A 19,114-nucleotide genomic window follows, 5' to 3' on the forward strand; every position below is an offset into this window, starting at 1 on the left:
AATGAAAAACACTAGCTATGCTGCCCAACAAAGATGGGTGCAGTTTAAGTAATCAACTTAGATCATGTTTTATATTTGATACTTGGGTTGTCCATTTCGTCTGCTATAAGAACAACAACATTTATATAGAACATTTTCATACAAATGATGTACCTCAAAGTGCTTTACAAGATGAAGAATGAAAAAAGAAAAATATAAAATTTAGGCAATACTAATTAACAAAGAATAAAGTAAGGTCCGATGGCCAGAGAGGACAGAAAAAACAACAAAAAAAACTCCAGAGGGCTGAAGGAAAAAAAACAAAATCTGCAGGGGTTCCAAGGCCATGAAACCGCCCAGCACACACTAGCCATTCTACCTAACATAAATGACCTCAATCAGTCCTCATGGTTTTCAGGCTTCACGTGGAAGAATTAGACAATGATGGACCTCTGGCCTTCAATGTATCAATGTAGGGACTGTGCACTGCTTTGATCATGTGGTGGTGGCAGAGATCGCCACCACAGAAAACCAAAAAAAATAGAGCAGAGAAAGTAGGGGTTAGTACGGAATTCGGGGCCATGAAAAAAAAAAAAAAAATTAAATGCATATACAGGATATCAGGGTTACACTAAAATGAAGCTATGAGAAAACCATGTTAAAGTAATAGGTTTTTAGCAGTTTTTTAAAGTGTTCCACCGTATTAGCCTGGTGAATTTCTATCGGTAAACTATTCCAGATTTTAGGTGCATAACAGCAGAAGGCTGCCTCACCACTTCTTTTAAGTTTTGTTTTTGGAATTATAAGCAGACACTCATTTGAAGATCTAAGGTTACAATTTGGAGTGTAAGGTGAAAGGCATTCCGAGATATAGGATGGAGCGAGATTATTTAAAGCTTTGCAAACCATAAGCAATATTTTAAAGTCAATGGCCCAGTCAATGGCCCGGGTAACCAATATAGTGACATCAAAACCGGAGAGATGTGCTCAGATTTTCCTAATTAAGATTCTGGCAGCTGCATTCTGCACTAGTATTATGCACCAACCGCTTTTCCTTGCAGCAGCTTTTTCCACTTCTGATACAGCTGTTTTTTTTGGTTTTTTTTTGCCACTTCCTCTCGCCATCATGCATCAAACCGGCGTCTCTTGTTATTTGAAGTGTTCTGCAAGGAGAAAACGGCAGTGGTTGCTACCACACTGGCCTGATTTAACGACTCGAGCCTAGTTGTATCAGGGTTTTGGTTTCATGACATGTGCATCGATATAGCGTTATTTTCATTCATCCATTGCCCACCAAATGAAGTTATGCGTCATTATTATTACAGTTGTAAATCTTGTTCACATGGTCCAAGCAGGTGCTAGAAATACACTACCACACTGCTGTTGCTGTTATTTATTTTTTATTTTATTTAAAATTAAAAGGGCTGAGTTGTTCAAAACATATTCACCTGAAACAAAATAATAATAATAAAGCTAAACATTCACAAACACATTCTGTAGATCATTAACACAATTCATCACATGACAGAGTCTACATTTGTTTTATACATAGATCTACCTTATGACTACTGCTTAAATCGTTCCAGCACCTCATACAGGTGAGTGGTATAAGATATTTTCAAATTAGCCACTCTGATTAATAAAGTGTCATTCATTGCATTCCATTTTCAATTTTCTTCTGGAAACTTTGTAAAAATGCAAGCACACCGATTTCTTAAATTTGGTAGGAAAATAATAGGTGCATTAGGCTATGCAGTATATGAACAATTTGCTTGTTCCCCCCTCAATGGAGAGGTGATATAATTTCTCTGTAAAGCAGATCAAACATGAAAGGTTGTTATAATATTTTGCTACATTTATTTTAAAATGTTTCAGTAATCAGTGATGCCGCGGACGCCTTGCTGCTAAATAGGTTATGTGTAATGTCATGTAAATAAATGTACTTCAGCTAATTACTACTTATATATCTGCAATAAACTGCATTCTTGTCTGAGAGTTCAGATGTCCAGTTTCATACAGTTTGTGTATGAGAGCCTTCAGATAATCACTGTTATGTTCTTTTTTCCTGTTATTCCCATTCTAGTTATGAAGGTGAGTGTGTGGCATTCAAGCATGGCCTTGAGGTTATAAACACTAAAAGCTGTTAGTTCCTGCAGGTGTGTTCAGGCAATGGAGGGATTACATAATTTTCATTGACAGATTTAATCAAAACACTATCTTTCATAGCTTTTTCTTTTGATAAAAATGTTTATATCTGTCTGTCTTACATTTGCTTATATACTAACTAGACATCCTTAGTATTTTACTGTTGTGATTTCTAAATAACATTATACATCAATGGGAATTTATCTTTTATGGACTGCTAGAAATTGAACATAAAAATAAAATTGATATCAATCCAGCATCTTTTATATTTTAAATATAAAAGTTATTGTGTCTACCTGGTTATAAGGTCACAAGCCATACAAACAAATTTCTCTGCTTTTTAAAATGGGGAAAATTTTCTGGAACACATAAATATGGATTTTTTTTATTCTTGTAATTGATGACAGGCTTAATTTTTAAAATTGAAATGTATGCTTGGTTTAATTAGTTTATATGAACCAAAAACTTCTGTCATAGTTTATGTAGTAACCACAATTAAAAATGTTCATTAGATACAGTAGTTACATTTGCAATGCTATAAGGAACATTTTTATGTTTTTATTTTGTTATGCGCTGCGCTTTGTTAATTAAATACTACTTTATTACTGCACCTTTTGTTGTTGTTCTTTGTTTTGAGTGTCATGAGTATTTAAACTGATAAGATTTAAAGTATTTTAACCTAGCCACAGGGGATACACAAACCAGTGTGTTTCTTCATGCCGGTCCCAAGCTCGGATAAATAGGGAGGGCTATGTCAGGAAGGTCATCCGGTGTAAAATGTTTCCAGATCAATATACAGACAACAATACAAATATCCATACCGGATCGGTCGAGTCCTGGGTTAACAATGGCTGTCACCAGTTCTGTCAGCCAACAGGGTGCTGGCGGAAATTGGGCTACTGTTGGCCAAAGAAGGAAAAGAAGAGGGAGGAGACATGTCCGGAGGAAGTAGGAGAGGAAGAAGGTAAAGAGAGTGGAACTGAGGGTAGGAACTTTGAATTTTGGCAGTATGACTGGTAAGGGGAGAGAGTTAGCCGATATCATGGAGACAAGAAAGGTTGATATATTGTGTGTGCAAGAGACTAAATGGAAAGGAAGTAAGGCCAGGTGGATCTGAGGTGGATTCAAATTGTTATATCATGGTGTGAATAGGAGGAGAAATGGGGTAGGGATTATTCTGAAGGAACAGTATGTCAAGAGTGTCAGGCAGAGTAATGATTATGAAGCTGGAAATTGGAGGTGTGATGATGAATGTTGTTAGTGCATATGCCCCGCAAGTTGGGTGTGCGATGGATGGGAAAGAAGATTTCTGGAGTGAGTTGGATGAAGTGATGAACAGTGTACCCAAGTGACAGATAATGGTGATTGGAGCAGATTTCAATGGGCATGTTGGTGAAGGGAACAGAGGAGACGAGGAGGTGATGGGTAGGTATGGTGTCAAGGAGAGGAATGAAGAAGGTCAGATAATAGTGGATTTTGTGAAAAGGATGGACATGGCTGTGGTGAATATGTATTTTAAAAAGAGGGAGGAACATAGAGTGACATGCAAGAGTGGAGGAAGATGCACACAGGTAGATTACATACTATGCAGAAGAGTCAATCTGAAGGAGATTGAAGACTGCAAAGTGGTAGCAGGGGAAAGTGTAGTTAGGCAGCACAGGATGGTGGTCTGTAGGATGACGTTGGAGATCAAGAAGAGGACGAGAGTAAGGGCAGAGCCAAGGATCAAATGGTGGAAGTTGAAAAAGAAAGACTGCAAGGTTGAGTTTAGGGAGGAGGTAAGACAGGCACTGGGCAACTACAGCAGAAGTACCAAGGGAGACAGCAAGAAGGGTGCTTGGTGTGACATCTGGACAGAGGAAAGAGGAAAAGGAAACCTGGTGGTGGAATAGGGAAGTAAAGGAAAGTATACCAAGGATAAAGATGGCGAAGAAGAAGTGGGATGGTAAGAGAGATGCAGAAAGTAGACAAGAGTACAAGGAGATGAAGCATAAGGTGAAGAGAGAGGTGGCGAAGGCTAAAGAAAAGACATATAATGAGTTGTATGAGAGGTTGGACACTAACAAGGGAGAAAAAGACCTGTACCGATTGGCTAGACCGAGGGACCGAGCTGGGAAAGATGTGCTGCAGGTTAGGGTGATACAGGACAAAGATGGAAACGTACTCACAAGCGAAGAGGGTGTGTTGAGCAGATGGAAAGAGTACTTTGAGAGGCTGATGAATGAAGAGAATGAGAGAGAGAGAGAAGGTTGGATGATGTGCAGATAGTGAATCAGGAAGTGCAATGGATTGGCAAGAAGGTAGTAGGGACAGCTATGAAGAGGATTAAGAATGGAAAGGCCGTTGGTCCAGATGACATACCTGTGGAAGCATGGAGGTGTTTAGGAGAGATAGCAGTGGAGTTTTTAACCAGATTGTTTAATGGAATTTTGGAAAGTGAGAGGATGCCTGAGGAGTGGAGAAGAAGTGTACTGGTGCCGATTTTTAAGAATAAGGGGAATGTGCAGAACTATAGTAACTACAGGGGGATACAATTGATGAACCACTGCATGAAGTTATGGGAAAGAGTACTGGAAGCTAGGTTCAACGTGGAGGTGGGATTACATCAGAGATCAGCTCTGAGCCCTTTCTTATTTGAAAAGGTGATAGACAGGAGTTCCCGTGGACTATGATGTTTGCTGACTATATTGTGATCTGTAGCAAGAGTAAGAAGCAAGTTGAGGAGACCCTGGAGAGGTGGAGATATGCTCTAGAGAGGAGAGAAATGAAGGTCAGAAAGAAAAAAAATAAAATACATGTGTGTAAATGAAAGGGAGGTCAGTAGAATGGTGAGGATGCAGGGAGTAGACTTACAGTAGTACAGAGTAACGGGGATTGCGGAAGAGAGGTGAAAAAGAGAGTGCAGGCAGGGTGGAATGGATGGAGAAGAGTGTCAGGAGTAATTTGTGACACATGGGTATCAGCAAGAGTGAAAGGGAAGGTCTACAGAATGTTAGTGAGACCAGCTATGTTATATGGGTTGGAGATGATGGCACTGACCAGAAAGCAGGAGACAGAGTTGGAGGTGGCAGAGTTATAAAGATGTTAAGATTTGCATTGGATGAGACAAGGATGGGCAGGATTAGAAATGAGTACATTAGAGGGTCAGCTCAGGTTGGATGGTTTGAAGACAAAGTCAGAGAGGTGAGATTGTGTTGGTTTGGACATGTGCAGAGGAGAGATGCTGGGTATATTAGCTAATATTAGGTACATTAGCTGATGCGGCTTGAACATCTTGTGGGACTTAAAGGGGCTGCTCTTAACTGGTTCAGGTCATATTTAACTGGTAGGACACTTTTCAGTGACTTTAAATTCCTCTTTTTCATCTACTGCTCCTCTTAAATATGGTGTTCCTCAGGGATCCATTTTGGGTCCTATTTTATTCTCTATATACCATCACCCTATTGGAGCGATTTTTAGGAAATTTAATATTTCTTTTCACTGCTATGCTGATGATACTCAGGTTTATATTCCTGTCTGCAACTCTGCAACAAATCAACTCCACAACTGTCTGTCTGAACTAAGATCCTGGATGGCTAATAATTTTCTTGATCTAAATCAAAATAAAACAGAGGTGCTTATAGTGGGTCCATCGGCTAAAGCCCAAATTGGTCTTGGACTTCTCGGCTCTTTCTCTGTCTTTTCCAAACCTGAAGTCCACAATCTTGGTGTTAACTTTGATAGTAACCTCTCTTTTAGAAAAAAAGTTAATTCTGTAGTCAAGAGTTGCTTTTTCCAACTTCGTCTATTAGGTAAGATCAAACCTTTTTTTATTTTCTAGGGATCTTGAGAAAGCTACTCATGCGTTTATTTTTTTTTCGCCTCGATTACTGCAACTCGCTGTATTCTGGGATTAAAAAATCTCTGATACACAGGTTACAGTTGGTCCAAAATGCTGCCGCTCGCTTTCCGGGCAAGAAAGTATGACTCTGTTTCTCCTATTTTAGCTTCTTTACACTGGCTGCCTGTCAGTTTTCGAATTGATTTTAAAATCTTGCTGCTAGTTTTTAAATCTTTACATGGGCGTGCTCCTGCCTATTTATCTGAATTGTGTGTTTTACACCAGCCACCCAGAGTGCTTAGATCTTCTGGTCAGTGGTCTCTGATTGTCCCTCGCACCAAGTGTAAAACCAAGGGGGACAGGGCCTTTGCAGCTGCTGCCCCTCACCTGTGGAACTCTTTACCTCATTACATAAAGGAGTCATCTACAATTGAACTGTTCAAAACAAGATTAAAAACTATTCACTTCTATTCACTTGCATTCCATGACCTTCAGTAATACTGATGGTTTCCTCTTTGTGATTATATAACATTACTTCTATTTATTATGTATCTTATTTTATGTTCATATATTTTCCTTCTATTTATGTTTTTATGTTAATTGTTTTGTTTTTTTCTTTTTTTTTCTATTATTGTAAAGCACTTTGGCCACAGCATTACTATGTTGTTTTAAATGTGCCATATAAATAAATTGACATTGACACTGACATAGAAGGATGTTAAGGACAGAGTTGCCAGGCAAGAGGAAAAGAGGAAGGCTGAAGATAAGGTTTATGGATGTGGTGAGAGAGGACATACAGGTGATGGGTGTAACAGAGAAAGATGCAGAGGATAGGAAGATATGGAAAAAGATGATCTGCTGTGGCAACCACTGATGGGAGCAGCCGAAAGAAGAAGAAGAAGATTTAAGTATTTTGTTTTAGGGTAGCTTTTATTATCATTCTATTTATTACAATACATACTTTCACATGACTAATGTTTACATAATGCATATTTTGAACATTAATTATTGTGTATTTGTAAATTGAAATTACATTTCATTGTGGTGTTATGGGTCCACAGCTCTCTTAGGAAAGGCCGTTTTAAATAAATAATCACCGCGCTCGTGGCTTAGCAAGGGGGCGTGGTAGTTGTGGCTAGAGCAGGTCTCAGGACGATCTGTGGTGTGACCGTTTCTCACCTAAGTGCACAGGTGAGAAACTGCCCACATCCGTGATTGTTCCTGAGGTTGCTAATGTGCTGCAGCTGCTATGTCCTCTCGGCATATATAGAAGCGAGAGCCGGCTAGAAGGGGATGGACAAAAAGAATGATGAACGGAAAGAGAAAGAGATGGAGGTTGCTGGAAGGAAGAGAGGAGAAAGACTGTGTGAGAGAGAGAGCGCGAAGGCAAACGAGCGAGAGCATGCTCGAGTGCAGCTGGACTGTGGGCCCTAGCGAGGTGTGTAGCTAACACCTAGGGCAGTTGACTGTAGTCGCTCCCACAATAATAACCACAAATACAAATAAACTTGATGTGTTCCACAGGCAAGGACGACATATATTGCAATGTAAGTTTTAGACAGTTGTTCAACAGAGAATGGAAAAAGAAAAAGAATGGAGTACTATAGACTATTTTAGTCTAAATCTGCACACAGAGTGTGTTACTCATTGGGAGCGAAAACACAATCTTCCTCTAATAAGGGAGTCAGTAATGAAGTTTTTTGCAACTCCCATAAGCTCCAGTGATTTTATGGTGATGTTTGAAGCGTTTTCTTGACTTCAAAACTATGTTTACATTATTTGTTACTCTGGAAAACTGTGGGTATTGGTTTTTAATCCAGAATTCCTAATGTTTGTTTCTAGTCAAGGATTGTGGACTTCCTCTGTATTCTTAGCCCTTACAGAAAATGAAGAGTTTTTCTTGGCTTGTTTTCTGCATGAGGACTAAGAAAGAATCTTCAACAAGTGAATGAATGCTCTCAAAATGGTTACATCATTTATTTACAATAAGAGGATGACTGTTTAATGTTTATCTTCTGAATCAGGAAAACAAGGACAGAATTTTGATAACTTAACGTTTGTTCAATAACGAATTGTTAATTTTATGAACACTAAGTCAACAGGTAATTAAATTCATGTAAAAGTTAGCACCATATGATACAAGAGAGGGAGAAACAAGGAAAAGAAGTGGCATGAGTGTGACTAAAAATGAATATACCTTGTAAAGGGCCAGAAAAAACAGTATAATTTCAGACACCATTGCAGACTAAAAACAGAATTAAATTACACACATTTTCCCTAAAACACACATTTGTAGTAAAATCTTCTTAATTCCCATCTGTTTACCTGTCCATGCTGGGCACTCTGTATTCTTGTGAATCTTAGGTCGCTTAATTGCCAGCTTTGATTAACACTGTAAACTTTCAACTGTGACAGCTCAAAGGAAGCATTGAACGCCTTTGCTTTGATCCTGATGACAATAGAGTTCACAGAGAGGGAGATGCCTTCAACTACCTTCTCAGCAAAGCCATACTCACTGCAAAGAGTTTGAGAGCTTTGGTTATTACAAGAAAATATTTTCAAAGGGTTCTTGCATTTTGTCCAGGTAACGACATAAAATCAGCTTTAATACAAGCTGTCACTGACATTCTAACATTCCTCAATAGATGTAATGCTACAATTATTATGCTGTTAGAAATATACAAATGTAGTTTTTGATGCTATTAACCACACCACTCCAATACAAAAACATGAGAATTAGGCTGAGCTTTCAAGTGCTGTTGTTAATTGATTTAGTTCATCCTTTACAATATGCACGCAAATGTGATGATGATACATCATCATTATGTTGTGACATTAGAAAAGGTGTCTCATGGGGCTCAAAGTTAGGACACTTGCTATTTTGTCACTTTATGCTTTGCTTCCTTTCACTACCATCTGGACTACCCTCAGATGTACTTAGTAATAATTTTATAATTAAACAGGCAACACATCCCTAATTTTTCTAGTCTGGCAGTATGTTCTGCAGCCAAGCACACCTTCTTGCCCCTTACAAGTTTTTAAAATCAAAGTACCTCTCACAACGTGAATTAAATTAGTTGAAGGAAAATTATAGTTTCATAGATCAACAGTAGTGTTTCCCAGTCGCTTAATGAGTTCCTATTTTTTAAATTGGTAGTGGATCATGCCATGTTGTTGCACAATACATTTCTGCTCCCAGATCTGACAAGCTAAATTCACAAAACGGGAGCACTCTTGATGGTTCTTTGATTTACCAAGGGGAACAAACCCATCCCAGTGGATCACAAACACATTTACACATGAAAAAGTGAGTCATGCGAAACATTGGTCTATAAGGTCATTGTGCCGTTAAACAGAGAGAAATATACTATCTTAAGTATGGTAAGCTTTGTTGTGCTTGAGTCTAGTCATATATCCACTTTACTGGAAGGACAAGTGTTTTAAGTGTGTGTCTAGGTATCTGTGTGTGTGTCCAGTTGCTATGTCTGTTGTATGCCATTTGGTGCAGGATTTGCAAAAGCAGTGCTAATGTTTTATGATGTGCCATCTGTTGAAATGATAAATAAAATGTATTTTAATACAACTTGTATTACAAAACACATTCCAATAGATGGTGCACTGCAAAATAAGATTTCAACCTGTCTTAGATGGGTAGCACAGCTAGTTAACATAATAACTCATTGTTCTTGTAATTTTTTTCTGAACTCTCCCAGTTAAATGTTTCAAGACATGTTCTGGCCCTGCCTCCCTGCTCAATTACCCTGTCTACTTGTGTCTGTTCTGTCATTACCCATCTGTAGGAAGATTCTGCCCCAGCATGCACCTTTTTAAGTTTGACTCATTCAAAAATACATCCCATTTAAAAAAATCTTTAAATACCAATCTCATCTTAGCAGTACAACTCAGGTAAAAAGGACTGAATTTGCTATGTTGCCACTCTGAAACTTTTCCTTTTGATATGCTGTTTGTTATTGATTGTTTTTGGGCTATCCTTATAATACATTTATTCTGTGTGGTCATTTTTTGCAATTTTTTTTTAAATCTGTTTATTGCCTCTGACTAGTGTGCAATGGTGGGATTTGTGGATGGGAGTGTTCAGGATATTTTTTTCTACATTTTTTGTCACAATGAAAAAACAAAACGAGTCTACTGTCAAAACAAAGCATACTGCATTCTTCTAAATTTTCCATCAACAATTATTTTCATTATTATTATTATTATGTTGAATACAGAAATAGAAATATTTGTATTTTACCTAACCAACAGACTATTATAAACAAAATAATCTTGAAACTAAATATCAAGATTAATAAATATTTTAAACTAATACAGCTTTTTGTATCTTAAAAAAGGTGAAGTACTAAATTGTGCAATGACCATGAACAGTCTTTCAGTTAAGCTCGTACAGAACATCTACCTCACCTTTGACCTGAGGCAGTTGCAATTGGGGATGGTCCATTAGGTGGACGAGGTTCTTCACAAGTGCTCATCTCCATTACAACTTTATCTAAGTACTTGATGAAAAACATTAAAAATGTTTAGTTTAAAAAATAAAAAAAAATGCATTAAAAAATAATTAATATTTTATGTTTTTACTTTTTTCCACTTTTGTTCTTATTTATAAAGTAAAACATTTATTACAATCACTGCATAGACTTTGAACACAGACCAATATACATAAAATATAAATAATAGTTACAAATTTGCACATTTTCTGTTGAAAGGCATCTGGGAACTCCAGCATGAAAGCAGTAAACAGATCAAACAGTATGGTACAAGTATCTTTCATACTTTTCATAGTTTTGGCACCATCAATTATTTATGACATTACAACTAAATACTAATGGCACATTACTCAAGCTTTAACAAATTCAGCAGTAATACTAATGTGGATAAGTACTTTACATTAACAACTTAATTATAACTTCTGCCTAGCCTGGAAGTAATTCCAACATGTGGTGCTTTGTCCCCGGAAGTACTCCCAGGTTCACTATAAAAGACCCCACCTCATCTGCACCAGGAGTCAGATTCAGGAAGCAACAGACGACACTCATGGAGGAGTAGTGGAGAGAGACAGAAGGTGACTAATTCTGTGATATTTACTGTACTGGACTGATTAAAGCCTGAAGAAACACTATAGTATATTAAACTATCTTTTATTTTACCTGACATTGTGTCTGGTTGAGCTGTGTCTCATGTTTTGGGCACTATGGTGCCCCCTAGAGGCTACAAATGTTACATGTCATCACCATCCTGACACACCAGTATACCATAGCAGTTTAAACTATCCCGCTATCTTCTAGATAACAACCTGTGCAGCTAGAAAAGTTATGAATTAACTTTGTTGTAACACTAATATGGAAAAGTGAGTAAAATTTGTACTTACATAACATTTCTTATAAAGAATGAACAAAATTGTTATAACTTGCAAATAGTTTATTAAACTCACTGAGTCAAGCTTGCTTCATATTATTCTGCTTATTGAGATTTCTTGTCCTTCAGTGCAAAACTGCCCCATAAAAACATAGGCAGTTTATTATTACTACAAAGCTTCTAGGTCACCATATGACAACAGAAAAGCATTTTGGAAATATAATAATCAAGTTATTTAATTTGTTTAGTGCAACATTAGGAGTCAAATGTCTTATATCATTTATTAATCCAGGCTTTATGTAAGATGGATAAAGCATACTAATGTTTTCTGATTTTCTTTTAACTTAAGCTTCTTTATTGTAGAGAGCACATTAAGTTATATTATAAATTACACTGCTAACCAAACTGTCCAATATAGTTATTCATATACATCCAATGCTTTCCCTAACAGTTAAAGAACAACAGAAAGAGACAATGTCACATTATATGTTCACTGAGATTGTCCTTTACACTAATTTATGACAACTGCAAAGGCAGTACTGAGTGCAGACAATCTTGTTTTCAATGCAAATACTAGACAGGTCTAAGATAATTTTGAGGAAGGAACCCCTAAATACTCCAGTTTCAAAAGATATTATGACGTCATGAAATTGTGATGTATATTTGTTAATAACAAGTCGACTGATGCTTCTCAAAAGTACCACAATGGTTATCTCTTTTAAGAAAGAGCTTGCAAAGTGGCATTCTAGACCATGATTCAGCATGCAGCAACTCTGCTGGATAATTAATTGCTCAGGATCTTTGTAAATAATTGAATCACAACTCTTGTAGAAATGTGGGGCAACTGGAAGTATATCGATGACCGTCTGTGAGAGGGGAAAAAAAAGCAAACATTATGGCAGAACTTTACTGTAAAGTAACCGCAAGAATTTGTACACACTCCCACCCTGAACCAAGACACCATTCTGAAGAGACTGTGTGAACTGTATAAGAGAATGGAGTCTTGAATTGTGTTTAAATGTTAGGACTCAGAGTTTTTTATTTACAGAATTTTATTTTGTATGCACTTTATGATTTCTTTCCATTTTGAACTTTTTCAGATAAGCAGTGGAAAATGTATGAATGTATGAATGCATGAATGAATGAATGAATACAGTATATTAATATTTATTGATGCCTCCATCTCATGCATTTTTAATGGCTGCAACTATATTGCCCACAGTTTCTTGAGCTTTTGCCATCCATTAGAAATGTAAAAGGAGCATAACCAATAACAGTTCAGTACAGAAATTTGTCCTAAAGAAAAAATACATATTTCGCATTGTGTTTCCATATAAGCCTTGTATTTTAATGCTAAAAATATGATTTTGCATACAATTATGTGAGGGACATGTGGAAATCTGGTACCTCATGTTCAGGAGCGATTATGTTGCCATAGTATCAAGTGAAATGTTTAACAGGCTAACTGCAAATGTATAAATCTATACCAACCTTTATTCAGAAAAACAAAGACTAGTTGATTGGTGAATGCATTATCAGATTCAAACAGATTTGTAGGTATAAATAGGTGCTTTTCTTAGTACTGTATTATTCTTTGTTAGACAAGTTAATATATACGGCAAAACTTTTCACAATTTTAAAAACAGAACCAAAGAGACAGATATGTATTTGTAGAGTACAAGTAATGAGGTACCGGTATATCTGTAGTATATAAGACAGGAATGAGTTATGTAAGCATTTTTTTTCCATTAATATTTATTTATAGGTGTAAGAGACGTCCAGCAGCTGAACCTAGTTGGGACGACCCTGAGATGGAAGGATGAGGGAAGGCAGCTTTTCAAGGACACTGCCTCCCCCAAGATGCTGGATGGCAGCTCCCCTGGACTGCAGCAATGACTCGGATTTCAGTAAGGCACTATGGGACATGGAGTTCGGCAACACAGCCCTGCTGGGTACTGTGAGTGCTGCCAGGGGAAGCTATGGGAACATGGTGGGAGAATAAATTTTCACCTAGCCAAGAAGTATTAATGGATCACGAGGAAAGAAGCTCCGAAGTACTTCCGGGCTGATTAAAAACTTGAATTCTCCATCTGACCCAGAAATGCTGGCAAGTCACATGGACAGAAGAGCAGAAGCAGTTCTGGGTCAAGGACAATTTAAAGGACTTAAAGGAAGACCCAGCAGGAGCCAGAGTCGGGTAGAGGTGGACAAAGCTTGCTGGGAGGTGTGGAAGAAAATAGAGAAAAAAAGAAAATTATTACTGTGTGTTTATTGTTTACTTGTCTGTTGATTGTGGCTGTGGTGGTAAGGGCATGGTTTAGAGAAGAAAAAAGAATTAAAAATACTTCTCAGTGCTTTTACCTTGTGTCCTGCATTTCTGTTTGTTGGGTTTAAGGGGCAACAGTGACCCTAACATCCACACAGGTTTGAGTAACTTTATTATTTTTCCTCTAACTATAAATATAGTAATCTGTATATAAGTAAAAAGTTCTGTTAAGCAAGAACATTTCTCCTAGGCAATAAGAAATACAATGCTTGAGTACGCACACCTCATTCTATATGCATTTGTCAAACACATAATCATTTATTTGTGGCTTCTCGTGACAAGTGTGAACATCCATCCATCCATTATCCAACCCGCTATATCCTAACTACAGGGTCACGGGGGTCTGCTGGAGCCAATCCCAGCCAACACAGGGTGCAAGGCAGGAAACAAACCCCGGGCAGGGCGCCAGCCCACCACAGGGCACACACACACACACACACACACACACCCACACACACACACCAAGCACACACTAGGGACAATTTAGGATTGCCAATGCACCTAACCTGCATGTCTGTGGACTGTGGGAGTAAACCGATGCAGACACAGGGAGAACATGCAAACTCCATGCAGGGTCTCCTAACTGCGAGGCAAGAGCGCTACCACTGCGCCACCGTGCCGCCCCAAGTGTGAACAATGTTGTAATATTCTAAACCTTTTTTTTTTGCTTTCTGTGTAAGAAAAAAGAGGCTAAAGTATGGAAAAAATGCTAGAACTAATGTCCATGTATTCATTACAAAAAATGCTTAATCTACTTTAGAGACAATGTGGTAAGAAGCCAATTTCCACTGCATTAGGTGCAAGGCAGAGACTAACCTTGGTGGGGTGCCACTTTATTGCCAGGAACACTCACATACATGTACTGTACAATCACCCTTACAAGACTAATTTGGAGTACAACAATATCAGTTAGCCCCATACATGTAAATGTGCTTATGTACATATTTTTGGGTTGATAGAAGAGAACCCATGAAGATGTGGGCAGACTGTGAAAACTCCACATAGACATGCTCAGGGGGATACAAATAAAATACTTTGGCCTTTAAGGTGGCAGTGCTAACGTTACTAATTTTTTCATTTAATGTTTAGAATATAACACTTTATCAAAATAAAAAGAATACATAACTCGCATTTCTATTTGTTTTGTCTGTTTCTTTGCTGTGTATAAATAGACACATGCATTGATGAATCAGTGTGGTTTTACACTTGCTGATCTATATTATATTAGTCACCTAAACACTGCATACATTATAAAAACACTAAATTCTTTAAGCTAACACAATAAGGGTGCTTACCAAGGAAATTGGATGAGTCTTCAGTTTTGTCCATGAGATCTATAAGAAAACCCAACAGGCTGACATCATTACAATGTTCTTCATTGACAGAATATAACATAAAATAAAAATAAAAAGAAGGAATGATGCTTCTATAGCAGGAGGAATTCACAATTAAATAAAAATAAAATTTCAACCTCAGTATTAAAAAAAAAGAAAAATCATAACTTTTCATTATATGAACGTCTGTCGGACTAAATCATTACCCTTCCCATGGCAGAAAATGCCTTTATTACTTAGTGTTAGATATAAGTAACTATGAATAAGAGACCTTACTGTACTCATTAGAAACAAGTAAATGACCTTGTACTTACATATAAGAAATCTGCATTTTTAAAGTCACTTACTTTGTAAGGTAGTTTATAGGAAAATGCTAACGCAGAGGAAAAGTTAGTGACTTGCATGATGACAACAGGCATTCACATATTAGTGGAGTTTTGAGTACTGCAAAGACATTAACCTTATACAGGTAAGGCAGAAAAAGCCTTTATACCAATGTACATGCTGGCAGCGCTGCAACCTGCACTGTTCTACCAATGAGCCAAATCTGACAACTTCTTGCCTATTCCTAATTTAATTAAGAAACCTTGACATTTTCTAGCAATTAGTCTCAGTGACACAGATTATAAATCCATGGGAAAATATAAGCAAGGGATGTGTTATGACAAAAACACAGGACTTTAAACCTTAATAATACTGCTTCAAACATTACTTCTGTTTCACTGTGTGAGACAGAGAGTCACTTACCTTGCCTATGTACTAAATGTAAAAAAATATAAAAACAACTGCACTGTATGCTCATCCTGGGTTACACAGTGTATGAAGTTATGAGTTTAATAATGCATAATACAAAATAGTCAAAAACAAACATTTCACAATGACTTTTGCAGTATTTATTTTCCTCATATAAAAAACAATAAATGCAATTACAATAAATTACAATTACTGTATATAAATATTTACATACAATTTTGGCTTAGCGTAGACAGCTTACATACTTAATGGACCCTCAGTGCTCTGCTGCCATGAGCCTTAGTTGCCCGTTATTCGTTTTTGTAAATTGGCCATACAAAGAATCTCCTTAAACTGACTTTAGCGTTTTATATAAACGTGCATAACAAAATCTACTCCTGCAGGCAGGCAACAAGAAGAGATGGTGACAGCGATATCCATCAAGCACTGCTGAGCACAGGCTGAAGAAGCCATGTGGAACTGCCTTATGGGAAAGGTAAAAGTAGAGGTCAAGTTCATTGCCTGTCAGATCAGTTAATCATCAACTAACCTTTATTTTATATTAAACCTTGAAGAGCTTGATCTATCACAAAGTGCTTTACATAACAAGCAGGATAACACACTGTGTCAAATATGTAGCCCCATCAGTGCAATAAATACCAACTCATCAAATACAAATAAAAAAAAAAAAAGTAACATTAAGTAACATGTGTAGAACAGATCCAGATGGACTAGATCTTGGGAAATTGAAAAATGAGTTCACTGGTTGAAAAGGAACCATATCTCAAGCATGAAATTAAAGAAATGAAGCTAGACATATTCACACTCTCCTCTACATGCAACAATCACATAAGTGCAGAATCGTGTGAGAATTTCTGCAAGTGAAATGACTTGATGTTATACAGTATTTATAGTCTGAGGTGTACAGAGTAAAGAGAAAATGAGACAGGACTGTTCTCTGCAGTGTTCCAGTGTTGCTCACATCCATATCAGAAACACAGTCCTTCAGTCTCATAAACTGCTATCTGCCTGACAGATAGTCCATTATCCAGGACACCATAGGCTCATTCGCCTGCATATCTCTGAGCTTATACTTTAACAGGGATGGCTGGATGGTATTGAAGCACTGGAGAAATAAATAAAAAAAAAACAATCTTCACAGTGCTACCAGTTTTGTCCAGGTGAGAATAAGCCTTCTGCTTACATATAAAGTGAGAATAAACATAAACATGTTCATATGTTTTCAAATCATAAACATGTGAATTTCCCCTTGGGATTAATAAAGTATCTATCTATCTATCTATCTATCTATCTATCTATCTATCTATCTATCTATCTATCTATCTATCTATCTATCTATCTATCTATCTATCTATCTATCTATCTATCTATCTATCTATCGATTTAAGCATATTCATATTACAGCACTTTTGTTTTCAATTCTTCTTTTATTCACATGCATATTTATGTTCATATATGCTTACAACATTTCAAATATTTTTGTGAATTTTCCTAGAAGTCATTAGCCAAGTTATTACATTCAGGCACTCTCTTGAAAAGTAAAGCCTTCTAATTCGATGTCTGAAATTAGACTCGGGGTAATCCGGTAAGACTGCTTATGACAAACTCTGCAGGTGGTGACGCTCCACAAGGCTTTATGTTTCTTACTGTACTGCCACAAGGTTAATGACCCAGAAGATTGCTTGGGTTACTGGGTTATACAGTAAGGGCAGACAGCACCTCCTTGGTGAATATCTTCCAGGAACACTCCTGCTCAAGACTACTATAGGTAACTGCAGCAATGTAAGCATACAAGACAGAAAAGAAAGACCAATTCAGATTTTAGCACTACAAATCTGACTTCCTCGCTATGTGGACAAAGTAAGAACACTCTGTTAAAATGCTACAACAAACCTGCATAATAATAGCAAAAATTACTCTACAAGGCCTAATAAAATATATTTTTTTTGTTCTTTATTTCACCTTATACAATTTCTTGTATTAGGAATTTGTTAGTTTTCGCATACCCCTTGGGGTCAGAGCGCACGGTCAGCCATTGTACAGCGCCCCTGGAGCAATTGAAGGTTAAGGGCCTTGCTCAAGGGCCCAGCAGAGTAGGATTTCTTTTTGGCATTGACAGGGATTCGAACCAGCAACCTTTGGGATACCAGCGCCGATCCTTAGCCTCAGAGCCACCACTCTGCCCTTAGAATTAATATCAAATAATAATCTGATATTATTATCAAATAATATCAAAAAGACTAAGAAGAACCTTTACTTTAAAAATAAAACCTGTAACAGACTTCACATCAGTTTCCCTGTGAAATGTGGCATACACCAACTACTGTTTGTGCTATAAATTAAATCACAAGACAGAGGAATGACAAAAAGTCAAATATATGTACAAGGTGACAAACAGAATACTCCCTAGACATATTTGATCTTCACCTAGTTCGCAATATATTCCTGTCTACTCCAACCAGTTTCAATAAACAAAAAAAATGTCACTCTACAGACCATTTAAAATGTTATTGTTTAATCAATTCTGCAACAAGGAGCCAAAAAATGATTGCACTCTGACGTAGAAACACAGTATGAGGAACTGCTATTTTATACTCCATACTGCTGCTCATTTTCATTTTCATAAGAGAATCTGAATTATATAATTTAAAAAAGCAAAAAGATCAGAAGTAAGTGATAAATCTAAGTATTTATTGAAATGCACTGATTTTAATCAAACTATTTACATGAATTCCATCCATTAATCCATCCTTTTCCATACACTCTTTATCATGAACATAGTCGTGTGGGAGCTGGAGCACAACGGATTTTTGTAGCAGCTCGCCTTCACTTTATAGCACAATTATAAATGTACAGTTGGGTGACAGCTCACATTCAGGATACAGTACTAATTTGAATCTAAATTTTTTCAACAGCTTTCTTGTTTCCTTTTATATAGTAGCTCTAGATACTGTCTCTATCTCTCTGTTAGGTGGAAGCTGAATTAAGGTTTTATTTATTTGTATGGAATATTATCTGCTTCGAATTAAAACTAAAATCAATCAAAAAAAAAAATTCAACAGCTGGCCTGCAGGTTGCTGACTTCTGACAATTCTTGTTTCTGCATTAGGCACAATTTTAAAACTTCAGTTTTGGCTATGGCTTTTCTGATTTATGAATTCAACCCTCAAAAACTTCTGTACAATATGTGTACTCATAGTTTTGAAGGTCATTTGGTTTTCTACTTCCTGAATTCAGTTAACAGTTTTGCAAATTTTGATGACCACGATCTGCAGCAGTTCATCTTTTAAATTCATTAAGGTTTGTGATTCGGTTATGTTATGCTCCATCTTTGTACATGACTACTGGCTGTTCACTTTTGGTATTTCCATGGTTTTGCACTTC

The 19,114-nt window shown here is 37.0% G+C and overlaps 1 protein-coding gene across 1 annotated transcript in view; it reads right to left on the reverse strand.

The window, feature by feature from the left end:
* The window catches only part of bltp3b (bridge-like lipid transfer protein family member 3B), a 243,416-nt gene that overhangs the window by 112,939 nt on the left and 111,363 nt on the right, over nt 1-19,114 (reverse strand). The window contains exons 3-5 of the mRNA XM_028816858.2: nt 14,939-14,977; nt 10,367-10,458; nt 8,270-8,459 (exon numbers count right to left, since the gene is read on the reverse strand). Coding sequence (XP_028672691.1) covers nt 8,270-8,459; nt 10,367-10,458; nt 14,939-14,977 — 321 coding nt within the window. The remainder of the gene's footprint in view (nt 1-8,269; nt 8,460-10,366; nt 10,459-14,938; nt 14,978-19,114) is intronic.

This window comes from Erpetoichthys calabaricus, chromosome 1, assembly GCF_900747795.2.
Source record: "Erpetoichthys calabaricus chromosome 1, fErpCal1.3, whole genome shotgun sequence".
In the NCBI taxonomy this organism is placed as follows: Eukaryota; Metazoa; Chordata; class Cladistia; order Polypteriformes; family Polypteridae; genus Erpetoichthys; species Erpetoichthys calabaricus.